At 31.9% G+C, this 27,297-nt stretch overlaps 1 protein-coding gene across 9 annotated transcripts in view; it reads left to right on the forward strand.

The window, feature by feature from the left end:
• Positions 1-27,297, forward strand: part of LOC135131627 (uncharacterized) — a 326,128-nt gene that overhangs the window by 68,354 nt on the left and 230,477 nt on the right. For all 9 annotated transcript variants that reach the window (XM_064059445.1, XM_064059443.1, XM_064059440.1 and 6 more), the window contains one exon: positions 4,286-4,353. In XM_064059445.1, the coding sequence (XP_063915515.1) occupies positions 4,302-4,353 (52 nt within the window). In that variant the 5' untranslated portion in view covers positions 4,286-4,301. The remainder of the gene's footprint in view (positions 1-4,285; positions 4,354-27,297) is intronic.

Raw genomic sequence — 27,297 nt, forward strand, 5'->3', positions numbered from 1 at the left:
TTTTTTAAATTGTGAAATAATCCTGGAAGATCCTAGTGATTTGGTTTAAAGAGTGTGAAAGAATTTCAGAAGCCCTTTGTGTCTTTTCTTAAGAATTTGAAAGAATTCCGAATACTTTTAAAGTCTTTTTTTTTAGAATATGAAAGAATCCCGAGTCCTTTTAGAGTTTTCTGTTTTAAGAATGTGAAAGAATCCAGAACGCTTTTAGTGTTTTTTTAAGAATCTGAAATAATCTTAAGCTCTTTTAGTGTCTTTTTGTAAGAATGTGAAAGCATTCCCAGCCCTTTTGGTGTCTTTTTTTAAGAAAGTGAAAGAATCCAGAGCCCTTTTAGAGCTGTCTGTTTTAAGAATGTGAAAGAATTTCAGAGGCCCTTTGTGTCTTCTTTTAAGAATGTGAAAGAATATTAAGCTCTTTTAGTGTCTTTTTTTAAGAATATGAAAGAATCCCAAGCTCTTTAGCGCCCTCTGTTTTAACAATGTAAAAGAATTTCGGAGGCCCTTTGTGTCGTTTTTTAAGAATCTGAATAATTCCGAGCCCTTTTAATGTCTTGTTTTTTAAGAATGTGAAAGAATCCAGAGCGCATTTAGTGCCTTTTTAAGAATATGTAAGAATCCTAAGCTCTTTTAGTGTCTTTTATTTTAAGAATATGAAAGAATCCCGAACCCTTTTAGTGTCTCTTCTTTTTTAAGAATGTGAAAGAATTTCAGAGGCTGTTTGTGTTTCTTTTAAGAATATGATAGAATTTCAGAGGCCGTTTGTGTCTTTTTTTAAGAAAGTGAAAGAATTCCGAGCCCTTTTGTTGTCTTTTTTTTTAAGAACGTGAAAGAATTCAAAGCGATTTTAATACTTTTTTTAAGAATGTAAAAGAATTCCGAGCCCTTTTAATGTCTTTTTTTAAGAATCTGAAAGAATCTGAAGGTGCTTTTTTTCTCAAGAATCCGAGGGAAGTTCCGAGGCCCTTTGTGTCTTTTTTTAAGAATGTAAAAGATTCCTAAGGTCTTTTAGTGTCTTTTTAAGAATATGAAAGAATCCCGATCCCTTTTAGTGTCTTCTTTTTTAAGAATGTGAAAGAATTTCAGAGGCTGTTTGTGTTTCTTTTAAGAATGTGATAGGATTTCAGAGGCTCTTTGTGTCCTTTTTTAAGAAAGTGAAAGAATTCCGAGCCCTTTTATTGTCTTTTTTTTTAAGAACGTGAAAGAATTCAGAGCGATTTTAATGCTTTTTTGTGAGAATGTAAAAGAATTCCCAGCCCTTTTAATGTCTTTTTTTTAAGAATCTGAAACAATCTGAGGGGTCCCGAGGTGCTTTTTTTCTCAAGAATCCGAAGGAATTTCAGAGGCCCTTTGTGTCTTTCTTTTAAGAATGTAAAAGAATTCTAAGCTCTTTTAGTGTATTTTTTTAAGAATATGAAAGAATCCCGAGCCCTTTTAGTGTATTCTTTTTCAAGAATGTGAAAGAATCTTGGAAGATCCTAGTGACTTTGTTTAAAGAATGTGAAAAATTCTCAGAGGCCTTTTGCGTTTCTTTTTAAGAATGTGAAAGAATTTCAGAGGCACTTCGTGTCTTTTTTTAAGAATGTGAAAGGTTCCAGTGCGCTTTTAGTGCCTTTTTTTAAGAATATGAAAAATTCTTGCAAGACTTTTATGTTTTTTTAAGATTGTGAAAGGATCTCGAGGGCGCTTGAAGTCTTTTTTAAAAATCTGAAAGAATTTCAGAGGTTCTTTGTGTCTTTTTTTAAGAATGTGAAGGGATTTCAAAGGCCCTTTTTGTCATATTTAAAGAATGTGAAAGAATCTCAAAGGCCCTTTGTGTTTCTTTTTAAGAATGTGAAAGAATTTCAGAGGCATTTTATGTCTTTTTTTAAGAATGTGAAAGAATCCAGAGCGCTTTTAGTACCCTTTTTTTTAAGAATGTGAAAGAATCTTGCAAGACTCTTGTGTCTTTTTTTTAAATTGTGAAAGAATCTTGGGCCTCTCCTGTGGCTTTTCAAGAATGTGAGAAGAATTTAGGGGCACTCCAAGTACCTTTTTTTTCAAGAATGCGAAAAAATTTCGGACTTCTTTGTGTCTTTTTCTAAGAATGTAAAAGAGTCTTGGATTCTTTTGGTGTCTTTTTTTAATGTGAAGAATCTCGGGGGTCTCCAAATGTTTTTATTGTCAAGAATGTGAAAGAATCTGAGACCCTTTGTGTCTTTTTTAAGAATATATTAATCTCAGAACCCCTTGTGTTTTTTGTTTAACAATTTGAAAAAATCTCAGGTTCTTCTAATGTCTTGTTTTAAGAATGTGAAAAAATCTCAGGGGTTTCAACTGTTTTTTTTAAGAATGAGAAAAGGATCTCGGGAGCCTGTAGTAGTTTTTTTTTTTTAATTGTTTGGTTGTAATTTACGGGTCAGAGAATTTCGATTTAAATAATTTTAGACCAATATTTGAAATAACGTTATCAATGATTAACTGTCGATGTTGTTTTCGCTGTTGTTGGTGCTCTTATTTTAAATATTCACGACTTTGAAAACTGTTCATCGCCGCCCTTTTCACTCTCTCGCTCAATTTCGTCGTCTGTGTTCCCATCGGAAACGTATTTCAAAAGTCTCGAAGTAAAAAACACCAAATTACTAAATAAGCAACAAGTACAAATACGCTCCGACATCCGGAATCCTGCTTATACCGACCCTCGTAAAATCAACTTCATGTGAAAAGTGATTTTCCCAAAGTTTTCTCTCCGGGAGATCGACGATAGTAACGTCAACGTCAAGCCGATCGTCTGTCGAGAACTTGCTTTAAATTTAAAGCGACTTATCCACGATAAAGTATTAGAATTCCTTTAAATATACCGATGGCTGTCTGAGCCGAAACAAACTTCCGATCGTCTACTTTCTTTATTCCCAATTTTCTTTTTAAACTTCTCCAACTCCAGAATAAACAAAGTTTAATTGCAGTCGCGGCAGCGGCGCTTATAAATCCGGGTTAAAAATCCGCCTTTCCGCCGAAATATTGACAAATGAGAAAATGGAACCTGTTGAGAGCCGGGAAATATTACATGTCGTTTATAACGAAACGTCAAGATAAAAAAGCAACTTTCAGCGCCGCATTAGCCGCTGATTAATTTTTATATGCAAAATACGGCCCTGGCTTGATCTGATTAGGCGTTTTTGCATTATTTATGTGCGGAAATTGCCGGTTATAGTAATTAATGTTATCGGGAATAGGCGAACAACATCGGTGCATAATTCAAATCGTGGTTGCCGGATTGCGATAAGAGAATGCATTTTCGACGACGTTCTTGGGATTTGGAGGGGCAAAATGCATCCGACTCGTGCATATTTGATTTTCGAGTGGTCGGAGCGAGCTCCAACCACGAAAAATGCGCTCGTATTCGATTATTTGTACAAAATTTGACCGAAACACAGTCGACCAATTTGTTTTTGCTCGCCGACTCAATTATTCAAAACGTGGAAAGCTTCATACACTGTATTATTTAAAACCCGGCTCCACATTACAATGAATTTCCACATCTAGTTTTACAACTAAATTACAAATTTTACCGCCGACTCTTGTTAATTAACACAGAACAATCTCGCATTATCAACCTTCCAACAATACCATTTGCCAATTAGCGTCACTTCTTCGCAGAGGCGGCGAAATTCGCCTGTCCCCCAACTTTTTCCATCCTTTGGGCAGATTCGATGGCGCCCTAATCAAATTGCCGGCCGACCAAAAACTTTTTTTAATACTTACACTTAAGATAGTCCATAAAACGGCCATAAAAAAGTATCTCCGGACCGGCGGTTCTCCCTCGAGGGAACGCTCCGCATTCCGAAGATGCCGTGGATTTTTTTGACGTATCGCCGCCATTCGTTACCGCCGGATGAGGTAAACAAACAAATGAAGCGCAAAATTAATTTTTATTCGGAATAATAAACTCTAACTGATATAAATTTCCGCAGGTGCGCCAAGGAGAACAATGAAAACTTTAATTCGGGGGATGATAAAGTGAGTAATTACGAATTGAAAGAGAAAAATGTATTTTTGTGGCTACTCGAATGCGGGGTTTTGTTGTTCGCGGGTGGATTTCGACTTTTAATATTTAATCGGGTCATATTCGCCGCGATTACGATTCTTATGAAAGAGAGGGAAAATTTAATATCGGGGGATGGTTTTTATTGCGGGTTTTTTAATTATCGTACTTGGGGCAATGAGTGCTTTTCGACGTTAATGTCTGCGCTGAGACGCGCTGTTTGAGAGGGATTTACATTTTTTCTGATTCTTATTTCGTTTGTTTTAGGTAATTCGGCGACAAGATGCGTGTCGTTGGGGTCCTGGACGTCGTCGCCCTCCTTTTTCATCTGTCAGGTGAGCGAAAATTTTGGCTTGGTTTGACTCGGACGTGTACGAAATTCGTAAGCTATACGTTTTATATGAGAGAATTCGTGGCGGGGTTAATTTTCCAAAAATTTACCGATTTCTGAACAAGTTGATACACGAATTTTGTACAAATTATTCTGAAGTTCTCGTTATTCATCATTTATTACTGTTAAAATTTGATTTTTATGTCAAAATTTCATAGTGAATCGAATTATTTCTTGAATTTTTTTTACTTCAAAAATTTCGATAATTCAACGGCCGATTATGGAAACTCGGTTAAAGTTGTCAAAGAAACGGGGCCGGAAGTGATTTCTACAGCTCGAAATCTACAAGAAAATGTATTTAGTAAGTCTCGAAAATAGTGAAAAATTGGTCGAAATTTGAACAATGGGGGACCATCTGAAAAATTTCATTTTAAAAATGTTTTAAATGGTACATTTTTGCAAGGAAATATGGATTTTGCACTTATGGGGCGGAGCCTAATTGCAAAATCGATATTTCTTAAACAAATTTACCATTTTAAACAAAAAGATCTAAAGGATCTAAAGGAACAAAAGGATCTAAAGAATCTAAAGTGTTTAAAGTCTCTAAAGATTCAAGCTCCTACCCTTAATATTTCTAAAATTTAAAGATTTACAGGCTCTGAAGAAGAGATCTAAAGGTTCAAAATGACCAAAAGAATCAAAAGGATAAAAAGGATAAAAAGGATAAAAAGGATAAAAAGGATAAAAAGGATAAAAAGGATAAAAAGGATAAAAAGGATAAAAAGGATAAAAAGGATAAAAAGGATAAAAAGGATAAAAAGGATAAAAAGGATAAAAAGGATAAAAAGGATAAAAAGGATAAAAAGGATAAAAAGGATAAAAAGGATAAAAAGGATAAAAAGGATAAAAAGGATAAAAAGGATAAAAAGGATAAAAAGGATAAAAAGGATAAAAAGGATAAAAAGGATAAAAAGGATAAAAAGGATAAAAAGGATAAAAAGGATAAAAAGGATAATAAGGATCAAAAGGATCCAAAGGTTCAGGAGGAGTCAAAGGATCAGAAGGATCTAAAGGTTTAAAATGTTCAAAGGGATCGAAAGGATCGAAGGGATCTAAAGGATCTAAAGAATCTAAAGGATCTGAAGGATCTAAAGGAACTAAAGGATTTAAAAGATCTAAAGGATCTAAAGGATCTAAAATATCTAAAGGATCGAAAGGATCGAAAGGATGGAAAGGACCGAAAGAATCGAAAGGATCGAAAAGATCAAAAGGATCTAAAGAATCTAAAGTATCTAAAGAATCTAAAGTGTTAAAGGTCTCTAAAGACTTCAAGTACTCTAGGTATTCTAAAATTTTAAAGATTTTAAAGGCTCTGAAGAAGAGATCGAAAGGATCGAAAGGATCTAAAGCTTGAAAAGGATCAAAAAGATCCAAAGAATCCGAAGGATCAGGAGGACCTAAAGGTTTAAAATGTTCAAAGGGATCGAAAGGCTCTAAAGGTCTAAAGGATCTAAAGAATCTAAAGGATCTAAAAGTTCAAAATGACCAAAAGGATCAAAAGGATCCAAAGGTTCAGGAGGAACTAAAGGATCTAAAGGATCAAAGGTTGAAAAGGTTCAAAAGTTTCAAAAGGAACCAAAGAGTCCATAGGATCACAAGCATCCAATGGATCTAAAAGATCTAAAGGCTGTAAAGGTTTAAAATGTTCAAAGGGATCGAAAGGATCGAAAGGATCTAAAGGTATAAAGGATCTAAAGGATCCAAAGGTCTAAAGGATCTAAAGAATCAAAAGGATCTCAAGAATCTAAAGGATCTAAAGGATCTCAAGGATCTAAAGGATCTAAAGAATCTAAAGAATCTAAAGAATTTAAAGAATCTAAAGAATCTAAAGAATCTAAAGAATCTAAAGAATCTAAAGAATCTAAAGAATCTAAAGAATCTAAAGAATCTAAAGAATCTAAAGAATCTAAAGAATCTAAAGAATCTAAAGAATCTAAAGAATCTAAAGAATCTAAAGAATCTAAAGAATCTAAAGAATCTAAAGAATCTAAAGAATCTAAAGAATCTAAAGAATCTAAAGAATCTAAAGAATCTAAAGAATCTAAAGAATCTAAAGAATCTAAAGAATCTAAAGAATCTAAAGAATCTAAAGAATCTAAAGAATCTAAAGAATCTAAAGAATCTAAAGAATCTAAAGAATCTAAAGAATCTAAAGAATCTAAAGAATCTAAAGAATCTAAAGAATCTAAAGAATCTAAAGAATCTAAAGAATCTAAAGAATCTAAAGAATCTAAAGAATCTAAAGAATCTAAAGAATCTAAAGAATCTAAAGAATCTAAAGAATCTAAAGAATCTAAAGAATCTAAAGAATCTAAAGAATCTAAAGAATCTAAAGAATCTAAAGAATCTAAAGAATCTAAAGAATCTAAAGAATCTAAAGAATCTAAAGAATCTAAAGAATCTAAAGAATCTAAAGAATCTAAAGAATCCAAGGAATCCGAAGAATCCGAAGAATCCGAAGAATCCGAAGAATTCGAAGGATCCGAAGGATCCTAAGGATCCAAAGAATTGAAAGAATCGAAAGAATCCAAATAATCCAAAGAACTCAAAGAATCCAAAGAATTCAAATAATCTAAAGAATCTAAGAGTCTAAAGAATCTAAAGTGTTTAAAGTCTCTAAAGACCTCAAGTACCTACTCTAAATATTTTAAAATTTAAAGATTTAAAGGCTCTGAAGAAGAGATCGAAAGAATCTAAAAGTTCAAAATGATCAAAAGGATAAGAAAGATAAAAAGGATAAAACGGATAAAAAGTATAAAAAGGATAAAGAGGATAAAGAGGATAAAGAGGATAAAGAGGATAAAGAGGATAAAAAGGATAAAAAGGATAAAAAGGATCAAAAGGATCCAGAGGTTCAGGAGGAACCAGAGGATCAGAAGGATCTAAAGGTTTAAGATGTTTAAAGGGATCAAAAGGATCGAAAAGATCTAAAGGATTTAAAGGAACTAAAGGATTTAAAGGATCTAAAGGATCCAAAGGATCTAAGGGATCGAAAGGATCGAAAAGATCAAAAGAATCAAAAACATCCAAAGGATCCAAAAGATCTAAAGGATCTAAAGAATCTAAAGAATCTAAAGTGTTAAAGGTCTCTAAAGACTTCAAGTACTCTAGATATTCTAAAATTCTAAAGATTTTAAAGGCTCTGAAGGAGAAATCGAAAGGATCGAAAATATCTAAAGCTTGAAAAGGATCAAAAGGATCCAAAGAATCTAAAGGATCAGGAAGATCTAAAGGATCTAAAGGTTTAAAATGTTGAAAGGGATCGAAAGGATCTAAAGGTCTAAACGATCTAAAGAATCTAACGGATGTAAAGGTTCAAAATGACCAAAAGGATCCAAACGTTCAGGAGTAACTAAATGACCTAAAGGTTCTAAGGTTGGAAAGTTTTAAAAGTTTCAAAAGGAAGCAAAGGGTCCACAGGATCAGAAGGATCAGAAGGATCTAACGGATCTAAAGGATCTAAAGGATGTAAAGGTTTAAAATGCTCAAAGGGATCTAAAGGAGCGAAAGGATCTAAAGTCTAAAGGATCTAAAGGATATAAAGAATCTAAAGGAACTAAAGAATCTAAAGGATCTAAAGAATCGAAAGGATCGAAAGGATCGAAAAGATCAAAAGGAACAAAAGAATCAAAAAGATCTAAAGGATCTAAAGAATCTAAAGATTCTAAAGAATCCAAAGAATTTAAAGAATCCAAAGAATCCAAAGAATCCAAAGAATCCAAAGAGTCCAAAGAATCCAAAGAATCCAAAGAATCCAAAGAATACAAAGAATCCAAAGAATCCAAAGAATCCAAAGAATCCAAAGAATCCAAAGAATCCAAATAATCCAAAGAATCCAAAGAACCCAAATAATCCAAAGAATCCAAAGAATCCAAAGAATCCAAAGAATCCAAAGAATCCAAAGAACCCAAAGAATCCAAAGAATCCAAAGAATCTAAAGAATCTAAGAGTCTAAAGTGTTAAAACTCTCTAAGGACTTCAAGTACGAAAGGATCGAAAGAAACTACAACTTCAAAAGGATCCAAAGGATCGGGAGGATCTAAAGGATATAAAGGATCTAAAGGATCTGAGGGTTCAAAAATTTCAAAAGGTTCAAAAGGAACCGAAGGATCCAAAGATCCAAAGGATCCAAAGAATCAAAAGAGTCAAAAGGATCAAAAGAGTCAAAAGGATCAAAAGGATCAGAAGGATCTAAAGGATTTAAAAGTTTAAATGGTTCAAAAGGGTCAATAGGATTTATATGATCGAAAGGATCAAAATGATCAAAGGGATCAAAAGGATCAAAAATGGCAAAAGAATCTAAATGATCGAAACGATCGAAAGGATTTAAAGGATCAAAGGATCAAACGATCCAAGGGATTTAGAGAATCTAAAGGATCTAAAGGATCTAAAAGATCTAAAAGATCTAAAGGATCTAAAGGATCTAAAGGATCTAAAGGATCTAAAGGATCTAAAGGATCTAAAGGATCTAAAGGATCTAAAGGATCTAAAGGATCTAAAGGATTTAAAGAATCTAAAGGAACTAAAGAATCTAAAGGATTTAAAGGATCTAAAGAATCGAAAGTATCGAAAGGATCGGAAAGATCAAAAGGATCAAAAGAATCAAAAGGATCTAAAGAATCTAAAGATTCTAAAGAATACAAAAAATTTAAAGAATCCAAAGGATCCAAAGAATCCAAAGAATCCAAAGAATCCAAAGAATCCAAAGAATCCAAAGAATCCAAAGAATCCAAAGAATCCAAAGAATCCAAAGAATCCAAAGAATCCAAAGAATCCAAAGAATCCAAAGAACCCAAAGAATCCAAAGAATCCAAAGAATCCAAAGAATCCAAAGAATCCAACAAATCCAACGAATCCAAAGAATCCAAAGAATCTAAAGAATCTAAAGAATCTAAGAGTCTAAATAAGTGTTAAAACTCTCTAAGGACTTCAAGTACGAAAGGATCGAAAGAAACTAAAACTTCAAAAGGATCCAAAGGATCGGGAGGATCTAAAGGATATAAAGGATTTAAAGGATCTGAAGTTTCAAAAGTTTCAAAAGGAACCAAAGGATCAAAAGAGTCAAAAGGATCAAAAGGATCAGAAGGATATAAAGGATCTAAAAGTTTAAGTGGTTCAAAAGGGTCAATAGGATTTAAATGATCGAAAGGATCAAAATGATCAAAAGGATCAAAAGGATCAAAAATATCAAAAATGCTAAAAAAATCTAAATGATCGAAACGATCGAAAGGATCTAAAGGTCTAAAGAATCTAAAAGATCTGAAGGATCGAAAGGATCAAAGGATTAAACGATCCAAGAGATTTAGAGAATCTAAAGGATCTATAGGATTTGAAAGATCTAAAAATTCCAAAGGATCTAGAAGATTTAAAGGATCTGAAGGATCGAAATTATCTAAAGTATGTAAAATATCTAAAGAATCTAAAGGATCTAAAGGATTTAAAGGATCTAAAGTATCTAAAGGATCTAAAGGATCTAACGGATCTAAAGGATCTAAAGGATTTTAAAAGATGTAAAGGATCTAAAGGATCTAAAGGATCTAAAGGATCTAGAAGATCTAAGGGATCTAAAGAATCTATAGGATCTAAGGGATCTAAAGGATCTATAGGATCTATAGGATCTAAAGGATCAAAAACATCTAAAGGATCTATAGGATCTCAAGGATCTAAAAAAACTAAGAGTCTAAAGAGTGTAAACACTTTAAAGTCTCTAAAGACTTCAAGTACTCTAAATATTCTAAAATTCTAAAGATTTTAAAGGCTCTGAAGAAAAGATTGAAAGAATCGAAAATATCTAAATAATCGAAAAAATCGAAAGGATAAAAAGCATCAAAAGTTTCAAAGGGATCTAAAGAATCTAAATGATATAAGGGACCAAAAGGGTCAAAAGGATTAAAAGAATCAAAAGGATCTAAAGAATCGAAAGGAACGAAAGGACCAAAACGACCTAAAGGATCTAAAGTTTCAAAAAGTGCAAATAATCAGAGGAATCAAAAGTATCTAAAGGATCCAAAGGATCTAAAAGTTCAGAAGGGTGAAAGGGATCAAAAGGATTAAATGGTTTTAAAAAATTTAAGGATTGGAGAGATCGAATGGATCGGAAGGATCGGAAGAATTGGAACCATCAGAAGGATCGAAAGGATCAAAATCATCAAAAGGATCCAAAATATCAAAAGGATCTAAAGGATTTAAAAGTTTAAAATGTTCAAAAGGATCAAACGAATCTAAAGGATCAAAAAGATCAAAATGCTCTAAAGGATCTAAAGGATCAAAAGTATCGGAAGCAACCAAAGGATCTAAAGGTTCCAAAGGATCGAAAAGCTATAAGTATCTAAAGTATCCAAAGGATCTAAAGGATTTAAAGGATCTAAAGGATGAAAAGTATCGAAATGATCGAAAGGATTGATTCTTCTTAATATACATAGTCTTTTTTCACAATAAAAAACGTAAAAAATATTTAAAATGGCAAATTTCTGAAGACAATGTGTCCCGATTCTAAAAATAATATATGGTGCTTATGTCCATCGGGCAACATTTTCAAAATGTTCAGTTTTAAAATTAAATTTTTAAAAAATTCCAAAAATTTCCATATTTCGGTGGCCCATTCTGGAAAACCGATTTTAGTTATTAAAGAAACGAGGTCTGAAGTGAGTTTTAGAGTTCTAACTCTATAAGAAAATGTATTTAGTTAAGTTTAAAAAATGGGTCGAAATTTGAAGAATGGAAAAATTTCATTTTTAAAAAAGTTGTCAGAAAATTCTCAAAAAATTCAGGGATGTAAACCTTGACGTGCTGATTCCAAAAATATAGCCTGTTTATGTCCCTCGTGCAACAATTTCAAAATGTTCGGGTTTAAAATCAAAATTTTCAAAAACTCCAAAAATTTTGAAATTTCAACGGCCGATTCTGGAAAGAAACGAGGTCGGAAGTGAGTTCTAGAGCTCGAAATCTACTATTAAATTTCATTTTTGAAAATGTTGTCTAAAAATCCACAAAAAATTCTGCGGTATATAATTTTCTTATACGAACTTGGTTGCCAACCAAATTACTAGATTTACATGGCTCACCATATCTAAAAACATCCTGAACAGTGTGTAGGTACTTTCTCTTCTCTTTTTGTCCACTTCATAGCCTCAAGAGTTCATTTTCTCGCTCCTCATCCGTGTATTTAATAATTTCGGTGATTATTTCGTCGAAAAATCCGAGCCTAAATACGAAAACCACCCCGTCTCCATTACGTAATTGTCGAATTAGTTTGGCGGCGCGCCGGCAATCCGCGCCGCCCCCGACTTCGACGTCGCCAGCCAGCCGTGCCAGCTCCGAAGGTAAAAAAACAGAATGATACAAACGTAAATAAACAAGCGAAATAGGCCGGTTTGTTTGCAGAAATGTAAAGGGGAATATGTGCGGGCTTCCAGAATCGCCCCAGAGAATAAAAACCGGGTCGGGAAGAATCTGCAGGTTTCGGCGATTTTTTCCCTCCCGACGCGAAATTCCTGATCGACGCGCCGACTTTTACAAACAGGGGACGCTTCCGGCGATCGATACCCACCTGAAACATAATTAATTTGCCTAATGGTAATTGATTTACGTCTTGAGGGAAATTAATTTTCAATTATCGGCGCTCGTTTTGCTTTTGCCGGAGCATTAAATGCATACAGGCGACGGCTTAAAGCATCGCCCTAAACCATTAAAAACTTATCTATTCATAGTTATCTTGAGATATTTGAAAGAGTGGCGCGATGAAAGGACGGCGTTCATTCTTTGGGTGAAAAACGACGTATACTTGGTTGCCTATATTCCGAAACGAGCGAACGCGCACACACACACGCACGCACCGCCCTCTTAATAATCCCGCCAATAAATTAGCGAACGCTAATTAGTTTTTTCCACGAAACGCCTAAAGGTCCCTTTATGTAAATAAATCCCCGTCTTGCCACCCCGCCCGAGACCCCGATCAGCTATCGACGCCCCCGAATCATGTTCATATTTAATGCATTTTTCGTTTTCTCTAGCAAATTAACACAAATGCTCCGAGGAAATTGTTAATTACGGGCGAAATTAGCTCGCGTGTGTCTGACGTCTCACTGCCGGCATTGAGAAATTATGGGCCAACACGAGACTTTTATCCGAATTTTTATTTTAAACTTAATTGCGGCGACATTCGAGATAAGTCGGACGTTCGCGCCGACAAAAGCATGCAATCTAGACGAAATTGAGAATTCCGGCGTGGAATTGCGAATGCAAAGCGCGTTTTAAACTTGAGATGAGTAAATTTAATTTGGGGGTTTGATCATCGGTCATTCTTGATTGAAACGGAAGGAGGTTTGATGCGGCGAAAAGTTTGCCTAGCGTTATTTAACTTGAGAAAAAAACAAGTATTTACAGAAGGATTTTTATGACCATAATTTACACGTGATCCTGAGGAGATTTGGCATATTTAAATTTTTTGTTTGAAATGCGGGAGGTGCCGAGACAGCAACTGATTTGAAACTTGTTTATTTAGAAAACTTTTAACTTCAAAACTTCCACATGAAATAACGTATCTTGGAAGAAATGTTGTTGCTTTATATACCTGAACAAAATAATTGGAGAAACGTACCTTTGAGCGAAGTTAAATTATCCCTTTTGGGACTATTTAAAAAAACTAAAATTTTTCCATCTAAACCCATAGCAACAGATTCGTGATTCTGAGAAAATTTACGATGAAAATGGACCTTTTACATCATTATTAGGGTTTTTAATTTTTGTACAATATATTTTGGAAAAAATATAGTTTTTTTATAGATCTGAATCAAATAATGAGAGAAACATCTTCAATTCCAACTTAAATCACCCGTTTTGGGATCATTAAAAACACTTTGAATTTGTTTCATTTAAATCCTTTTTTCTTTATTATTTGAAATAATCCATCGACAATAAAAACGGATTCGTGACCCTGAGGAAATTTACTACATAAAAAATGTCCTTATGGAATCAGTTTCATGATTTTTAATTTTTTAGTTAAAAATGGTGGAGGCGCCGGGAAAATAATATATTTTAAAATAATTTATTTCGATTATTTTTAAGAGTCTTCTGTATGAAATAATATAATTTGGAAAGAAATGTTGTTTCTTTATAGATCTGGATAAAATAATGAAATATACACCTTCAAGTCCAAAAAAATCACCGCTCTACGGTTCGTTAAAAAAAAAATCATTTGGATTTATTTAAATCCGTTTTTCTTCATTATTTGAAGGAATCTGTTGAAAATAGTAACAGGTTCGTGATTCTGAAAAAAATTACGATGAAAAAGGTCCTCTTGGGGTCATCATTTTTGTGTTTTTAATTTTTGGTTAAAAATGGTGGAGGTGGCAGGAAAATCATCTAAATTAAAAATCTTTATTTCGACTATTTTTAAATATGACAATATATTTAGGAAAAAAATATAGCTTTTTGTAGATCTGAATCAAATAATGAGACAAACACTTTCAATTCCAAGTTAAATCACCCGTTTTGGGATCATTAAAAAACTTTCAGTTGTTTCATTTAAACCTTTTTTTCTTTATTATTTGAAATGATCCATCGAGAATTAAAACGGATTCGTGACCCTGAGGAAATTTATTACATAAAAAAGCCCTTTTAGAATCAGTTTCATGATTTTTAATTTTTAGTTAAAAATGGTGGAGGCGCCGGGAAAATGATATATTTAAAAATAATTTATTTCGATTATTTTTAAGAGTCTTCTGTATGAAATAATACAATTTGGAAAGAAATGTTGTTTCTTCATAGATCTGGATAAAATAATTAAATAAACACCTTCAAGTCCTAAAAAATCACCGCTCTACGGTTCGTTTAAAAAAAATCATTTGGATTTATTTAAATCCGTTTTTCTTCATTATTTGAAGGAATCTGTCGAAAATAGTAACAGGTTCGTGATTCTGATAAAAAATACGATGAAAAGGGACCTCTTGGAATCATCTTTTTAGGGTTTTTAATTTTTGGTTAAAAATAGTTGAGGTGGCAGGAAAATCATACAATTTGAAACTGTTTATTTCGACTATTTTTAAATGTGAGAATGTATTTAGGAAAAAATGTTTTTTTTTTGTAGATCTAAATCAAATAATGAGGCAAACACCTTCAATTCCAAGTTAAATCACCCGTTTTGGGATCATTTAAAAACTTTCAGTTGTTTCATTTAAACCTTTTTTTTTTATTAAGTATTTGAAATAATCCATCGAGAATAAAAACGGATTCGTGACCCAGAGGAAATTTACTACATGAAAAAAGCCATTTTAGAATCGGTTTCATGATTTTTAATTTTTAGTTAAAATGGTGGAGGCGCCGGGAAAACAATATATTTAAAAATAATTTATTTCGACTGTTTTAAAGAATTTTCTGGTGAATTAATATAATTTGGAAAGAAAAACTGTTTTTTTATAGATCTGATTAAATTAATGAAACAAACACGTTCAAGTCCAAGTTAAATCAGCCCTCTAGGTATCGTTTAAAAAAATTAATTTGGTTTTATTTAAATTCGTTTTTTTTTTATTATTCGAAGGGATCTGTCGAAAATAGCAACAGATTCGTGATTCTGAGAAAATTTACAATGAAAATGGACCTTTTAGAGTCATTATTAGGGTTTTTAATTTTCAGTTATAAATAGTGTAGTGGCGGGAAAATCATACTATTTTTTAATATGACGATATATTTTTGAAAAAAAAAATCACCCGTTTTGGGATCATTAAAAACACCTTCAATTTGTTTCATTGAAACCTTTTGTTTTTGAACCCCTTTTTTCTTTATTATTTGAAGGAATCCGTCGAGAATAAAAACCGATTCGTGACCCTGAGGAAATTTACGACATGAAAAAGCCTGTTTAAAGTCAGCCTTATGATTTTTAATTTTTAGCTAAAAGTGGTAAAGGCGCCGGGAAAATAATATATTTTATATAGGGTTTTTAATGTTTGGCTATAAATAGTGGAGATGGCGGGAAAATTATAAATTTATAAAAAACTTCTGTATGAAATATTGTATTTTGGAAATAATGTTGTTTCTTTATAGATCTGAACAATATAACGGGACAGACAACTACAAGTCCTGGTTTTGTGATCATTTTAAAAGCTTTAATTTTGTTTGATTTAAACATTTTTTTCCTCATTATTTGAAGAATCTCATCAAAAGTAAAAGCAGATTCGTGATCCTGTGGAAATTTGCGAAAAGAAAAGGCCTTTTTGGATTCTTCTTTACAATTTTTAAATTTTTAGCGAAAATAGTGGAGGCGCCGGGAAAATAATATATTTTAACAAATATTTATTTTGACTATTTTTTAAAAACTTCTGTATGAAATGATGTATTCTGGAAAAAATGATATTTCTTCAGAGTTCTGAACAATATAATTTGATAGATAACTTCAAGTCCTTCTTATATCAGCCCTTTTGTGATTATTCTAAAAAACTTTAATTTTGTTTGATTTAGACATTTTTTTTTTCATTATTTGAAGATTTTCGTCGAAAATAAAAACAGATTCGTGATCCTGAGGAAATGTGCGACAAGAAAAGGCCTTTTTGGATTCTTCTTTACAATTTTTAAATTTTTAGCGAAAATAGTGGAGGCGCCGGGAAAATAATATATTTTAACAAATATTTATTTTGACTATTTTTTAAAAACTTCTGTATGAAATGATGTATTCTGGAAAAAATGATATTTCTTCAGAGTTCTGAACAATATAATTTGATAGATAACTTCAAGTCCTTCTTATATCAGCCCTTTTGTGATTATTCTAAAAAACTTTAATTTTGTTTGATTTAGACATTTTTTTTTTTCATTATTTGAAGATTTTCGTCGAAAATAAAAACAGATTCGTGATCCTGAGGAAATGTGCGACAAGAAAAGGCCTTTTTAGATTTTTCTTTACTATTTTTAAATTTTTAGCGAAAATGGTGGAGGCGCCGGGAAAATAATATATTTTAAAATTATTTATTTGGACTATTTTTAAAAAACTTCTCTATGAAATAATGTGTTCTGGGAAAAATGTTATTTCTTTAGAGATCTGAACAATATAATTGGAGAGACAACTTCAAGTCCTTCTTAAATAAGCCCTTTTGTGATTATTCAGAAAAACTTTAATTGTGTTTGATTTAAACATTTTTTTTCTTCATTATTTGAAGAGTTTCGTCGAAAGTAAAAACAGATTCGTGATCCTGAGGAAATTTGCGACAAAAAAGTCCCTTTTAGAATCCTCTTTACTATTTTTAATTTTTTAGCGAAAATGTTGGAGGAGCCGGGAAAATAATATATTTTAAAATTATTTCTTCCGACTATTCTTAAAAAACTTCTGTTTGAAATAATATATTCTGGGAAAAATGTTATTTCTATAGAGATCCAAACAATATAATTTCATAGACAACTTCAATTCCTTCTTAAATCAGTTCTTTTGTGATGATTCGAAAAAACTTTAATTTTATTTGATTTAAACATTTTTTTTTCTTCATTATTTGAAGAGCTTCGTCGAATGTTAAAACAGTTTCGTGATCCTGAGGAAATTTGCGAGAAGAAAAGTCCTTTTTAGAATCCTCTTTACTATTTTTTTAATTTTTATAGCGAAAATGGTGGATGCGTCAGGAAAATAATATAATTTAAAATTATTTATTTCGACAATTTTTAAAAAATTTCTGTATGAAATAATGTATTCTGGGAAAAATGTTATTTCTTTAGAGATCGGAACAATATAATTGGATAGACAACTTCAAGTCCTTCTTAAAACAGCCCTTTTTGTGATTATTCAAGAAAACTTTAATTTTGTTTGATTTAAACATTTTTTTTTCTTCATTATTTGAAGATTTTCGTCGAAAATAAAAACAGATTCGTGATCCTGAGGAAATGTGCGACAAGAAAAGGCCTTTTTAGATTTTTCTTTACTATTTTTAAATTTTTAGCGAAAATGGTGGAGGCGCTGGAAAAATAATATATTTGAAAATTATTTATTTCGACTATTTTTAAAAAACTTCTGTATGAAATAATGTATTCTGGGAAAAATGTTATTTCTTTAGAGATCTGAACAATATAATTTGATAGACAACTTCAAGCCCTTCTTAAATCAGCCCTTTTGTGATTATTCAAAAAAACTTTAATTTTGTTTGATTTAAACATTCTTTTTCTACATTATTTGAAGAGTTTCGTCGAAAGTAAAAACAGATTCGTTATCCTGAGGAAATTTGCGACAAGAAAAGTCCTTTTTAGAATCCTCTTTACTATTTTTAATTTTTTGGCGAGAATGTTGGAGGCGCCAGGAAAACTATATATTTTAAAATTAATAATAATAATAATAATAATAATAATAGTGCTTTATTACGCCGAAAGATATAAAGGCATTACATAAAGTACATAACAAAATATTAACATAACAATTCATATTAACATAATAGTAACAATTTGCGACATTCTTTCTTGAAGGCGTTGAGGGAGATACCAAAAAACTCTAAAGTGTTGCATTCGTTAGCAATCATCAAAACGCTATTTAGAGGCGAATGTAATGCATAATTCGTTTTATGAACTGGTATAAAAAACAGCCTAGGCGTACGAACCTTACGGATTGACACATTAAGACCTACCAACGCTAGCAATATGGGGGCTTCAATTAAACCATTTAATAATTTAAAAAGAAAACATAGTTTGTGATACTTACGACGATTTTCTAGTGCATGTACTGACAGATAAGATGCAACAAGGTCTGTATCTGCTAACACAATACCATCACCACACAACTTATATTTGACATATTTTAAAAGTTTGACTTGGACAGCTTCAATTCGGCTTATGTGAGTGATATAAAACGGTGACCAGTTGACACAATTGAATTCCAATATCGATCGGACTAACGAATAGTATAATATCAGAATGGTTCTGATGTTACTGAAGTTCACCGTCCACCGCTTTAAACACCCCAAAAGTTTTCTACCTCTAGAAACAACATATTCACAGTGACTGACGAAAGATAATTTAGTGTCTAAATAGATACCCAAATCCTTGGCATTGCTAACTATGTCTAAGGGCGTATTTTCTAGTAGGTACAATGGAACTGAGGGACGACTTTTGCGACTAAAGCACATTGCTTTGCATTTTTTAATGTTAAGAGACATATGATTGAGTTTACACCAATCGTTAAGACATATAAGATCATTTGTCAAAGTATTTATGTCATACATGGAATCAATCTTCTTATATAACTTCAAGTCATCTGCATACAGTAAGGAATTTGAGTTGAAATTCAAGCAGATATCGTTAATGAAGATATTAAATAAAAGTGGTCCTATAACCGAGCCTTGAGGAACTCCAGATGTTGATTCGTAGGTAGATGACTTGAACTTCATTAATTGTACAAAATGTAGACGATGACTGATATAAGATTGAATCCATGAAAGTAAAGGATCACGAACGCCGTAGAGTAGAAGTTTGTGTATCAAAATGGTGTGATCAACAGAATCAAACGCCTTGTGGAAGTCTGTGTAGATGCAGTGAATTTCCGAACCGTCCTCAATTGCATTAAAAATATCATTTATGTATACAAAGAGATTAGATTCAGTTGATCTACCAGAACAAAAACCATGTTGTGACACACTGATTACGTTTCTAAAAGAATCACTTATGAAACTGGACACAATGTTTTCAAAGATTTTCGATAGAACTGAAATTATACTAATCGGTCGATAGTTTTCAATGTCTTGCTTATTGCCAGATTTAAAGATTGGTACCACACGTGCAGATTTCCACAAGTCAGGAAATTTTCCCGAACTTATTGAAATAGAGAAAATTCGTGTTAGTGGTATAACCAATGAATCTCTGCAGTTATAAAAAAATGTTGGAGGTAACTCATCTGGCCCAGCACCCTTGTTTAAGTTTAGAGCATTAAGTTCTCTTGCTACCAAATCTTCCGTGATATGCACAGAGCTGATGTCAACAAATGAGTCAATTGTGTAAGGATAGTTAAAATTACTACTACTGCTGGTATTATTAGTATATACGGAAGAAAAAAAACTGGCAAACGTATCAACTATGTTTTGAAACCCGCAAACATCAATACTTTTATAAATCATTGTATTTGAAAAGTCGCAACTGTTTTTTACACTCTTAATAAAATTCCAAAAATGTTTTGGGTTAGAGTTGATTTGAGATTCGGTGTTCTTAATAAATTTGTTGTAACAGCAAGCGATTTCTTGTTTACATTTGGCTCTAATTAAACTGAAATTATAATAGTCTCTGATATCACGGCTTATTTTATAACGACGATGTAATTTGTTCTTCTCAATCACTAACTTTCTAGTTTCATGGCTAAACCAAGAGGGAAAATTTTTACTTTTAGATTTCCGGATTGGTATAAAATTATCACAAATGAAATACAAACACTGGTAAAAGTCATCTACAATATCACATATGTCATTATCGCTACTAATAAAATCCCAGTTAAAGTTAAACAGGAAAGAATTGATGGCATTATAATCACAGTTTCTGAAATCACGATAGGTATCACAAAATGTATCACCGTAATAATTACAGTTACAGTCAGATATCACAAATTTAAGAGGTGGATGAAACTTATCCACCTTTACAAACTCACCAGTACGACTTACAGTAAGACTATCACAGTTGGAAAAACAAAGGTCAAGAATATTATTATTGCAGTTGGCAATATTGTTAAATTGACAAAGATCGCATGACGCAAAATTGTAGCATATAAGAGTCTCTTTTTCTGATTTAATATTAGTTGGAGTCAAACCTATTGTCTCATCATCTTGAATCCATTGTATGCCAGGCAGATTGAAGTCTCCTAGAACAAAAATCGTATCGGCCAAGTTGTTGTAACATATAGTTTTGAGATTGCCAACATAATCGGCATAGACAGCAAGTGAAACGTCTGGTGGGAGATAAACAGCACTGAAAATAAAAAATCTGCTGTTGACTTGCAACCTAATCCATATATCTTCGACTGAAGAAGGGATGTACAATTTGCTGGATAAAAGATTTTTCCTAACTGCTATCAGGACACCACCACCTATAGATTTTTCACTATTGTTTGATGAACGGTGAAAATTATTTATATCGACTATTTTTAAAAAACTTCTGTACGAATTAATGAATTCTGGGAAAAATGTTATTTCTTTAGAGATCTGAACAATATAATTGTATAAACAACTTCAAGTCCTTCTTAAATCAGTCCTTTTGTGATTATTAAAAAAAAAATTAATTTTGTTTGATTTAAACATTTTTTTTCTTCATTATTTGAAGAGCTTCGTCGAAAGTAAAAACAGATTCGTGATCCTGAGCAAATTTGCGACAAGAATAGACCTTTTTAGAATCCTCTTTACTATTTTTAAATTTTTAGCGAAAATGTTGGAGGCGCCGGAAAAATAATATATTTTAGAATTATTTATTTCGACTATTTTTAAAAAACTTCTGTATGAAATAATGTATTCTGGGAAAAATATTATTTCTTTAGAGATCTGAACAATATAATTTAATAGACAACTTCAAGCCCTTCTTAAATCAGCCCCTTTGTGATTATTCAAAAAAACTTTAATTTTATTTGATTTAAACATTTTTTTCTTCATTATGTGAAGAGTTCCGTCGAAAATATAAACATATTCGTGATCCTGAGGAAATGTGCGACAAGAAAAGTCCTTTTTGGAATCCTCTTTACTATTTTTATTTTTTTAGCGAAAATGGTGGAGGCGCGGGGAAAAATTTTTTTAAAATCATTTATTTCGACTATTTTTTAAAAACTTCTGTATGAAATAATGTATTCAGGGAAAAATGTTATTTCTTTAGAGATCTAAACAATATAATTTGATAAACAACTTCAAGCCCTTTTAAATCAGCCCTTTTGTGATTATTCAAAAAAACTTTAATTTAGTTTGATTTAAACATTTCATTTCTTCATTATTTGAAGAGTTTCGTCGAAAGTAAAAACAGATTCGGGATCCTGAGGAAATTTACGACAAGAAAAGTCCTTTTTAGAATCCTCTTTACGATTTTTAATTTTTAGCGAAAAATGTTGGATGCGCCGGGAATATAATATATTTTAAAATTATTTATTTCCACTATTTTTAAAAAACTTCTGTATGAAATTATGTATTCTCGGCAAAATGTTATTTCTTTAGAGATCTGAACAATATAATTTAATAAACAACTTCAAGCCCTTCTTAAATCAGCCCTTTTGTGATTATTCAAAAAAACTTTAATTTTGTTGATTTAAACATTTTATTTCTTCATTATTTGAAGAGTTTCGTCGAAAGTAGAAACAGATTCGTGATCCTGAGGAAATTTGCGACAAGAAAAGTCCTTTTTGGAATCCTCTTTACTATTTTTAAATTTTAGCGAAAATGGTGGAGCCGCCGGGAAAATAATATGTTTTAAAATCACTTATTTCGACTATTTTTTAAAAACTTCTGTATGAAATAATGTATTCTGGGAAAAATGTTATTTCATTAGAGATCTGAACAATATAATTTGATAAACAACTTCAAGTCCTTCTTGAATGAGCCCTTTTGTGATTATTCAAAAAATATTTAATTTTGTTAGATTTAAACATTTTTTTCTCTATAATTTGAAGAGTTCCGTCGAAAATATAAACATATTCGTGATCCTGAGGAAATTTGCGAGAAGAAAAGTCCTTTTTTGAATCCTCTTTACTATTTTTAAATTTTTAGCGAAAATGGTGGAGGCGCCAGAAAAAAAAATATTTTAAAATTATTTATTTGGACTATTTTTTTAAAACTTCTGTATGAAATAATGTATTCTGGGAAAAATGTTATTTCTTTAGAGATCTAAACAATATAATTGGGTAAACAACTTCAAGTCCTTCTTAAATCAGCCCTTTTGTGATTATTCAGAAAAACTTTAATTTTGTTTGATTTAAACATTTTTTTTCTTCATTATTTGAAGAGTTTCGTCGAAAGTAAAAACAGATTCGTGATCCTCTCGAAATTTGCGACAAGAAAAGGCTTTTTTAGATTCCTCTTTACAATTTTGAAATTTTTTAGTGAAAATGGTGGAGGCGCCGGGAAAATAATATATTTTATAATTATTTATTTCGACTATTCTTAAAAAAAATCTGTATGAAATAATGTATTCTGGGAAAAATGTTATTTCTTTAGAGATCTGAACAATATAATTTGATAGACAACTTCAAGCCCTTCTTAAATCAGCCCTTTTGTGATTATTCAAAAAAACTTTAATTTTGTTTGATTTAAACATTCTTTTTCTACATTATTTGAAGAGTTTCGTCGAAAGTAAAAACAGATTCGTGATCCTGAGGAAATTTGCGACAAAAAAATCCCTTTTAGAATCCTCTTTACTAAATTTTTAAATTTTTAGCGAAAATGGTGGAGGCGCCGGGAAAATAATATATTTTAAAATTATTTCTTTCGACTATTTTTAAAAAACTTCTATATGAAATAATGTATTTTGGGAAAAATGTTGGTTCTTTATACATCTGAACAATATAATTTGACACACAACTACAGGTAATTTTATTTCATTAAACGTTTTTTTCTTCATTATTTGAAGAGAAATCCTCTTTACGATTTTTAATTTTTAACGAAAAATTGTGGATGCGCCGAGTAAATAATTTACTTTATGTGTGAAATAATATATTCTGGAACAAATTGTGTCTAATTTATTCTAAGAAATACCTCTTTGAACCAAGTCAAATCGCCCAAAAAAATCTCTATTAATTCGATCATCACTGGAAAATTTGGCATAAGAATGAACCCCTTTCCATTAAAATATTGTAAACATTACTGCATTAAAAAATCTTCTTAATAAAGACAGATTATTAAATAGTCTGAATTAAAGTCGTTTCGTCGAAGGTCAATCCTGAGATAGATTTTCCAGATATAAATATTAAACAATCGATTTGGGTCAACTTTGTTTTTTTCACCGTTTAACGGCAAATTGTTTTTTTACGCAATCGACCTTCATTTTTATCATTTGCCACCCCCACTTTATCTATTTTAACCATCTCCTCCCCAGTCCGCCGCTCGTTGTACGAACCGCCGTACCTGCGTTTAGAAAAGTTTTCAACAGCCGAGGCGATGAAGAATGAAATGCGTAGTGAGTGTCTCAAGAGGGGTACTTTGCCAGCTCGTAAAGTTGGTCAATGAACTCGAACAATTTTGCAAGTGGCATTAACGGTAATGTGGCGGAGGCAGGAATGCCAACTGCGTAATACGAAACGATTTTTTATTGTTATTTTTAATAAGAGGCAGTTTTGTGTTTCGTCGGCGAGCTCATTTCTGGGGAATCACGGAACTGGATCTATCACAACTTGACACTTTAATTTTGTTTCTAAAAATAGTTACTTGTATAAATGTGGAATCTGATCGTTAACGTATCCTTGAAGCGACATATCATTTTTCTGTGATTATTATTTTCGTAATGTTTGCTTAAAAGAGCTCGTTAAAACCAAACATTCACAGACAGCGTACCTTGTTACGGGGTCGTGTTTAAATTGCACGTTTCGAAATTCGGTGGAATTTTTGAACAGAATACCGAATTCTGAAATTTGTTTCCTCTTTCTCGAAATTTGCTCAACAAGTAGCATCTTTGTCGGTTTTCACGAGGCATGCGAAACTCTCAATTATAACTAAACATTAGAAAATTCCTTTTCCGGAGTATTGGAATTCATCTCTAAACCTTTCTGCACTCGATCCTCTTTCACAATTCAATTGCCTTCGGATTTTAGCATCGAGACCGTCCTCTCACATCGCCGAGCGATTTTTATTCCACGAGTTCCTCCCAAATCCCTTTAAACGTTCGTTCAAATTTATTTAAATGAAGCCGAGATAATAACTCGATTCCTCCGCGGCGCTTGTTTTTCGTTATCCGGCGACGATGCGCGTAATGATTTAACGACGCCGTTAATGACGACTAAATGAGACATATTACGAGTTCCACCCTTTACTTAATTATAATTTCGCGTGATGCCAGGCCACAATTGTCGGAACCGCCTACCCACGTCGAATTTACTCGGCAAAATAATATTTTCCTAAAGTATGATGTATCATCATAATCCCGCAGTAATAGTAATTTACTGCCGTGTTTCGTTCTAGTCTTACGACTAGTTTCTGGAGCGGGCAGGCATTATGAGGAGAAATTACGAGGAGCGGCCCCTGCACTTTTATTAAACGCGTCCATTTAGAAAATCGCGCTCGATTTGACGCTTTGATGCGAAAATTAAACGTTTGATGCATTCGTGCCTCCGGATTATAGTTATCGACGAGTGACGCAAGTGACCTTGAGGATCGCTCTTCGATCGGACGAACTATACGTGCATTCCTCGTTAGCGCGGCGACGGTGTTTATGTAATGCCTAATTAATGTACAAGTGAAAGGAGACTATTATTTCTAACAAAGAACGTCCCTAATTAGCTCACAATCTCAATAATTTCTTCTGTTGAAATGTCAAGCTTGTTGCTTTGTTGCCGCCAAATTAGCTTCCGCCCTTCAGCCATGCTGCGACGAATAAGGCAGATGGCGTGTTAAAAGAATAAAATAAGATAATTATGGTCGGGAGAAAATGTTCATATTTTTGCGAAGGAAAATGATAAAAATAATATTTATCCCAATTACAGAAACCAGATAAACTAAAAATAAGCTCCTACAAAAAATAACTAGAAAATTGACAAAAAAATTAAATTAGCAAAGTTAATATAAAAAGAAATATGTTGGCAAGTATTTAGTCGTGGTACAAAAAAAATAATTATACCCAAGAGCACAGACAGTCAGTTTTATTACGAAGAAGATTATATTAGAAGCGAATCAAGGGCATTTTTCGCCGAGCATGCAGCATATATTTTTCAGATCTATGAAGAAACAACATTTTTTCCAAAATACATTACTTCATACAAAAGTTTTTAAAAAATAGTCGAAATAAATGATTTAAGAAAAAATATATTATTTTCCCGGCGCCTCCACCTTTTTCGCTAAAAACTTAAAAATAGTAAAGAGGATTCTAAAAAGGCCTTTTTTGTCGTGAATTTCCTCAGAATCACGAATCTGTTTTTATTTTCCACGAAACTCTTCAAATAAAGACGGAAAAAAATATTTAAATGAAACAACATTTAAGTTTTTTTGAATCATTACAAAAGGTCTGATTTAACCAGGACATGAAGTTGTCTGGCCAATTATATTGTTCAGAACTTTAAAGAAATAACATTTTTTCCAGAATACATTATTTCATATAGAAGTTTTTAAAAAATAGTCGAAATAAATAATGTTAAAATATATTATTTTCAGGGCGCATCCACCATTTTCGCTAAAAATTTAAAAATAGTAAAGAAGAATCTAAAAGGACCTTTTCTTGTCGTAAATTTCCTCAGGATCACGAATCTGTTTTTACTTTCGACGAAACTATAGAAATAATGAAGAAAAAAAATGTTTAAATCAAACAAAATTAAAGTTTTTTTGAATAATCACAAAAGGGGTGATTTAAGAAGGACTTGAAGTTGTCTATCCAATTATATTGTTCAGATCTCTAAACAAATAACATTTTTCCCAGAATACATTATTTCATACAGAAGTTTTTAAAAAATAGTCGAAATAAATTATTTTATAATATATTATTTTCCCGGCGCCTACAACATTTTTACTAAAAATTTAAAAATAGTAAAGAAGAATCTATAAAGACCTTTTCTTGTCGTAAATTTCCTCAGGATCACGAATCTGTTATTACTTTCGACGAAACTATACAAATAATGAAGAAAAAAAATGTTTAAATCAAACAAAATTAAAGTTTTTTTGAATAATCACAAAAGGGCTGATTTAAGACGGACTTGAAGTTGTCTATCCAATTATATTATTCAGATCTCTAAAGATATAACATTTTTTCCAGAATACATCATTTCATACAGAAGTTTTTAAAAAATAGTCGAAATAAATTATTTTATAATATATTATTTTCCCGGCGCCTACAACATTTTTACTAAAAATTTAAAAATAGTAAAGAAGAATCTATAAAGACCTTTTCTTGTTGTAAATTTCCTCAGGATCACGAATCTGTTTTTTAGACGAAACTATACAAATAATGAAGAAAAAAAATGTTTAAATCAAACAAAATTAAAGTTTTTTTGAATAATCGCAAAAGGGCTGATTTAAGAAAGATATGAAGTTGTCTTTCCAATTATATTGTTCAGATCTCCGGCGAAATACCATTTTTCCCAGAATACAAAATTTCATACATAAGTTTTTTAAAAATAGTCGAAATAAAGTATTTTAAAATATATTATTTTCCCGGCGCTTCCACCACTTATATTTTTCCCTTTTTTTAATATATATAGCCATCTTTTTCCAACAAGAAGTACATAGAATATGGGTAAAATAGTACATTTTTGCAAGAAAATATGGGATATGCAATTATGGAGCGGAAGCAATTGCAAAAGTGATATTTTCTGATACAAATTTACCATTTTAAACATGTTTTAAGTTTCATGTTGTGAAAAGAAGTCTACATATAGTAAAACAAAAAGGCAAAATGGCAGCCCGCCCACCCGCCCTGTCTCAAGTCTGATGATTTTTTTAATTCGCCGTGAAGCAAGGAGGCGGAGCTTAACTGAAAAATGCTTATTTCTTTACAAGAAATTAAATATATGTTTTTGACTTTTTGTCAAAGTTTTCAAAACCCCACTTTTAAAATATTCGCAATTAATTTTAGGTCCCCTGGTGTTTTATTTCCTGATAAATTTATAGGAATCTGGTGTTTAGTTGCTAGATGAACTTAAAACAATCTTTTGAGCTTTTAGTTTTATTTTTTACGAATTTGAAATAGTTTTGAGTGCCACAGTGTTTTTTCTTAATTCGGGAGACTCTTGGGTACTCATGGTATATTATTTTGGGAGCCCATGGAAATTTTTGTTGTA

Source organism: Zophobas morio, unplaced genomic scaffold (assembly GCF_036711695.1).
Source record: "Zophobas morio isolate AGI-343-1 ecotype UQ-CSIRO unplaced genomic scaffold, CSIRO_AGI_Zmor_V1 ptg000021l, whole genome shotgun sequence".
Lineage (NCBI taxonomy): Eukaryota > Metazoa > Arthropoda > Insecta > Coleoptera > Tenebrionidae > Zophobas > Zophobas morio.